The 6,128-nt window shown below is 33.3% G+C and overlaps 1 protein-coding gene across 1 annotated transcript; it reads left to right on the forward strand.

The window, feature by feature from the left end:
* The first annotated feature begins 669 nt into the window (after positions 1–669).
* On the forward strand, positions 670–3,639 carry LOC110629394 (pentatricopeptide repeat-containing protein At4g19191, mitochondrial). The gene has a single exon (XM_021776345.2). It carries the CDS (start codon positions 994–996, stop codon positions 2,968–2,970), a length of 1,977 nt encoding a protein of 658 aa, XP_021632037.1. The 5' UTR covers positions 670–993; the 3' UTR covers positions 2,971–3,639.
* Positions 3,640–6,128: the final 2,489 nt, after the last annotated feature.

A 6,128-nucleotide genomic window follows, 5' to 3' on the forward strand; every position in this document is an offset into this window, starting at 1 on the left:
AACAGGAGCCATCATTTGACGGGCGTCGATACAACACAAGACGCTCTAATGAGAGGAGACCACGACATTGTGGCATGAGCGGTCATTTACATGGTCATCGTTAGACATAATTGAGAATATTACTGTAAATTTTTGTATAATTAAATTTAATCATTATTAATATCATTCTTATTTCTTAAATTATATTTAGTTACATCATTACTACTAAATCACTTTTATTTTTCATTATAAATTATTAATTTTATTTAAACATAATAACAAGTTTGTACATTTATTATAATTTTAGTTTAAATATATACAAATACCATAATATTAATTTCTTAATTATAATATATTCAAATAATAATATATAATATATTTAATTTTTAAATATATTATTAATAATATATTTTAAAAAGGCGTAAAAGGGCCGACGCTTTTTTGAGAGGCGCTAAAGCCGTCAAGCCATGTTTAACGCCTTTTTGAGAGGCGTCAGCCTGACCTTGATGCCTCTTTGAGAGGCGCCAGCCCACGCTTGGCGCCTTTCAAAGAGGCGCCAAGCATGACCTAGCTCCTCTTTGAAACCCAAATTAATAAATTAATTTTAATCGATAAATTAATTTTAGCCGATCCCAAATCCACAAATAAAATTTTCCCCTACCCTAATTTTGCAAAAAGCCCGATAAAACGAGTCACCCTTATCCGGAAGGGGCAGGGGAGGCCAAAGAACCTAGCAGACAAAGAGGCTTGACCTTAGAAGAAAAGAAAAACTTTTGAGGGAGTTCCTCTCTAGGTGTTCGACGTGGGATAATTATTTTGCTTAGTTGAATTCCCCTGAAGGTGTTGAAGTAAGTCCTTATTAGTTTTGAGACAATGCCTTCATATCTGTTCAGACTTCAGACCTCCATTGGTATCTTTATGGATCATTTTGCTTGAGACTTATATATGCTGCAATGAAGAGAACGAAAGCTGCTTCAATTTAGTTGATTTAATTGCTGTTTTCGCCAATTCAATATGAAATCTCCAGTTCCTCTGTGCCTAAACCTTTTTCCTAATCTCTCCATGGTCGTTGATCTCTGGAACTCTAAAATACGAGAAGCTGTAAGTCAGAACAATGCCCACAAAGCCCTTTTTCTCTTCCGCCAAATGAAACAAAATGGCCTGCAACCCAACAATTTGACCTTCCCTTTCATATCCAAAGCCTGTGGCAAGGTTTGCAATTTTGAATATTCCCAAATCATCCACACCCACATCTTAAAGTCCCCATTTTACTCAAATGTGTTTGTACAAACAGCGATGCTTGATATGTATGTAAAATGCCATGAACTAAACATGGCATATAAGCTGTTTGTGGAAATGCCAAAAAGGGATGTTGCTTCTTGGAATGTGATGCTTGTGGGTTTCGCACAACTGGGTTTCTTTGATAAAGTTGTTCATATATTTCGGGAGATGAGGTATGCAGGCAATTTTCCTGATTCAATCACAGTTAAGGGAATGAGTCAGGCCATATCATGTGTGAAGGATTTGAAATTAGCAAAGGGTGTTCACTCATTTGGAATTCGAATTGGGACAGATAATGATGTTTCTGTTGCTAACACTTGGATATCATTATATGCTAAATGTAGTGATTTGGAGATGGCCAAGTCAGTTTTTGATGGAATTGAAGTAGGTTTAAGGAGTATAGTCTCATGGAATTCTATGATTGCAGGGTATGCTTATCTGGAGAAATTTTTAGAGGCTTTTAATTCTTACAAATGGATGCTGTGTGATGGATTGAGGCCTGATATTAGTACGAGTATTAGCTTGCTTTCTTCATGTGTACTGCCAGAGAGAGTTTTTCAAGGTATGCAGATTCATTCCCATGTAATTAGATTAGGTTGTGATTCAGATATTCACGTGGTTAATACTCTTATATCTATGTATTCCAAGTGTGGAGATGTTCACTCTGCAAGATTTTTATTTGACAGCATATGCAAAAGAAGTTGTGTTACTTGGACTGCCATGATAAGTGGTTATGCAAAGAAACAGGGTATGGATGAGGCCTTGAATTTGTTCAATGCAATGGAAGCAGCTGGTGAGACACCTGATTTGGTTACTGTACTTTCTATGATTTCGGGTTGTGGCCAAACCGGTGCTCTTGGACTCGGAAAGTGGATTGATGCTTATGCCACTATGAACTGTTTAAAGCACAATGTTGTGGTTTGCAATGCATTGATAGACATGTATGCAAAATGTGGAAGTATATCTGATTCCAGGGATGTCTTTAATACCATGCCCAGTAAAACTGTTGTCTCCTGGACAACCATGATTGCAGGTTTGGCTTTGAATGGATCATTTGAAGAAGCTTTGAACCTTTTCAATAGGATGATTGAGTTGGAGATGAAGCCAAATCACATAACATTTCTAGCCATACTTCAAGCATGCACTCATGGTGGTTTTCTTGAGAAAGGTTGGGAATGCTTCAATATGATGACCAAAGTTTATAAGATAAGTCCTGGATTAGATCATTATTCCTGCATGGCAGATCTCCTTGGTCGTAAAGGAAAGCTAAAAGAAGCATTGAAATTTATTCAAGATATGCCTGTTGAACCTGATGCAGCCATATGGAGTGGATTACTTAGTGCTTGCAAGATACACCACAACATCGAGATTGGTGAATATGCTTCTCAGCGCCTCTTTGAGATGGAGCCCTATGTTTCCTTTCCATATGTTGAGATGGCTAACATATATGCATCAGCAGGAAGGTGGGATGGAGTTGCAAGGATGAGATATATGATGAGAAGTAACAGGATTAAGAAGTCACCAGGACAGAGCTTTGTTGAAGTAAATGGGAAAACTTGTGCTTTCACTGTTGAAGACAGAGGTCATTTTGACAGGGATCTAATATATGCTGTTTTGGATGGTTTGATTTTGCAGTCAAAGGAAGAAGGTTCCTCACAACATTCAGATGGAACTCAAAAATTTGACTTGGAAATTAGTAATATAGAATGATGTGGTTTGATGGCATTAGTGAAAGCAATATATTGGGTTGGGCTTGCATTGTGCATTTTGTTTATCGTAAACAAATTAAACAGTGAGTTTTTGAAGCAGAGGCGATTGGATTAGTAAGGAATTTGGAGGTTTTGGATTTAAGTTATAATTGGATTAATGAGAATCTTCTTCATTCAGTTGTTTGATGAATCTAAGGGTATTGGGATTGTAGAATAACTGATTGTTTTTTTTGGTGTATACCAGAGAAATTGTTGAATGGATCAGTGCTGATTGAAGAACTGATATGTCAGTGGTGATGGATATGCAGGTGTTTCTTCTATCTTTCTTTCTTGGTTATTCCTCAAATTCTCTTTTCCATGTCCTTCTTTCTTGGGACAATAATGTGTTCATGGGGTTGCTATTGTTGCATACAAGAGGACTGGGTGCAGGAAGCAGCTTGGGATGTCTGAATATTTGTAACAAAAGCAGTTATAGGTGTGTAATAGTAGTTAGTAGTATAGCTGGAGTTGGTTAAAGAAGTTATAATTGGCGGGAATATTTGGAGCACACTATAACAGTAGACTGAGCTGTATAAAGACAGCTAGGAGGTTGATGTTAGGCATTCAAGAATTTTTAGAAATAAATATAATGAAGCTGAAATAAAAAATCAATAAACTACATTTTTATTTATTTATTTATTTATTTTTTACTTTCCCAAAAATAATGTTCTCTCTTCAAGGACAAAAGGGAGGAGTGGTAGTCGGTTGTTACCTCTGTATAAAAAGTTTTAGTATGTTAAATTTCCATGGAGGAAAATGAATTGGAAAGTGACAGCACTTTGAGGGATAAGTTACAATTTAGTATTTGTATTTTTTATTATTAACACTTACATACCTGTATTTTTTGAAAATTGAATTATTTAATCTCTTAATTTTATTTCCATTACACTTAAATCCTTCCATTTGTTTTGATGTTAATATTTTGATATAAATTATTTAAAATGTTTACTAAGATGTTTTATCTCAATTTGTTTGACATACTAAAAAAAGTTGACTTACCATAGAAGTTTTTTTCCCCCTTAACTTCTATGGAAGTTAACCCACAGTTTTTCCGCCAGGTTAACTTAGGTAATTTCCTCATGTTAAGTCCACTTAGAAAAACTAGAGGGTTATTTTTTTATAATTCCTTTTTTGTTTAAAGCACAATTTCATAAAATTAAGGATGCGAAAATGCTTTTGTGAGTGTTTCAAAAAAAAATTGAGAGATTTTTTTAATGATATGATTGATTTGTGACATTTAACTAGAGGTTTCTAAAAAATAATTAATTTTTCCTCTATTAATTTAATTTTGGCATCAAGTGTTATGGAGATAATTTTATTTGGTCTATAAAATATTTAATAATAGTGACGTCATAAAAATATTTTTAAATAGTAATTTATTTATAATATTCTACCAAAATCTTTAAATAATTTAGAGATTAAATTCAAACATTCTTAAATAGTTATTTATTTGTGATATTTTTATAAAAGGTTTTTTTTTTTGCTAATTTAATATTAGTTTCAAGCATTATAGAGACTTTTTTTTTATTTTGTCTTAATAGTATTTTATTTATGACATTCTTCTAAAACGTCTCTGAAATAGTGATTTTTTTATCTTGTTTGTAATAGTATTTTATTTGTGACATTCCTCTAGAACATTTAAAAATAGCATCCTAACATTTCTAAATTATATCTTATTTGTGACATTGCTATAAAATGTCTTTGAAAAATACTTAATTTTCTCTTTATCAATTTAATTTTGTGTCGACATCAAGAATTATAGAAACATTTTTATTTTTTTATAAAATATTTAATATGGTTAGAACATTCCTAAATAATAATTATTTGTGAGACTCCTCTAAAAGGTCCCTGAAAAATATAGTTGTCCTCTAGAATGGCTTTGGGCCGAAAGTTTTAAGAGTATTTGATGACTATAATGGCAGCTCAGATACTTGTGATTTTTTAGATATTTAAATTTATTATCATTATTCAAAAAAAATTAAAATATCTGTTGTAGTTCTTCAAGCAATTGATATTTACAATATAAACAATAATTTCTGAATTCACTTAATTGAAATGCATTGAATATATAAATTATAGCATCTTAAATAGAAGCAATTATTAGTAAATTTATTAATAAATAAATACAAGTAAAATCATGATATAAACTATTTTTTCTTGATTTTATTATTTAAAATTTACTATTTTTTTTTTAATTGGTAACTCAATTTACTTACTTTCTTACATTACATGGCAAAGAATATAAATAGTGGGCTAAAAAGATGCAATTTCAATTATTATTAATAATAGAAGAGTAAAGCGTCTCTTATATATATTGTGAATGCGTTCAGGAAAATAATTTTACAATAAACTTAATTCGGCCAATCAAAATCACTATTAATAATAGAAGAGTAAAGCGTCTCTTATGTAAATGTTTTTTCACTAACGGACTAATCATTCCGTTAGTGAATTGTGGAGCCAAATACACAATCCTAAATGAAATCCCTAAATCGTGTGTTTGCCAAATCAAAATCACTCTGAAATCTGAGCTTGCGTCCAACCTCCCGTTCGTTCACTGCCGCCGGCATCCTTCGTCCGCCGCGATCAACGGTTCGCCGCCGTCCACCGCCGACAAGTGCGCCCCTTCTCGGCATCACTGTCCACGAGTGAGCCCGTCTCTCTCACCAGTCTTTCCCTTCTCCACGGACAGTGTCCACGGGTACCCTATCCATCTCTTCATTAACCATTTTTAACACGATATAAATTTATTTGATGTCATTCTTCTTCCATTTTTTAAGTGTGTTAGTTTCCTTGTAATTTTCATCTAGAGTACAAGCTGTCTAATTTACTAGACTGCTCTTTGGTTTTAACGAGAAATCCTGCGGTTCAGCTCTCACTTGGTACTGCTCTTCCTCTTCTTCTTCTTCTTCTTCTTCTTCTTTTTTTCTTAGTTGATCTATTTCTACTTCATGGATAACGTATGGGTTCACAATAGCTTTAATTTCTTAGTTGTCTTGCTAGATTCAGATGACTACAAGTACTTGCTTTTGGAAGATGTTATTAGCATGTTGAGTGAGAGAAGAAGTAATTTTCAACACCATTTGTTTGGTACGAGTATTGTCTATGCTGCTTCATGAACTC

The sequence above is a fragment of the Manihot esculenta genome, chromosome 13 (assembly GCF_001659605.2).
Source record: "Manihot esculenta cultivar AM560-2 chromosome 13, M.esculenta_v8, whole genome shotgun sequence".
In the NCBI taxonomy this organism is placed as follows: Eukaryota; Viridiplantae; Streptophyta; class Magnoliopsida; order Malpighiales; family Euphorbiaceae; genus Manihot; species Manihot esculenta.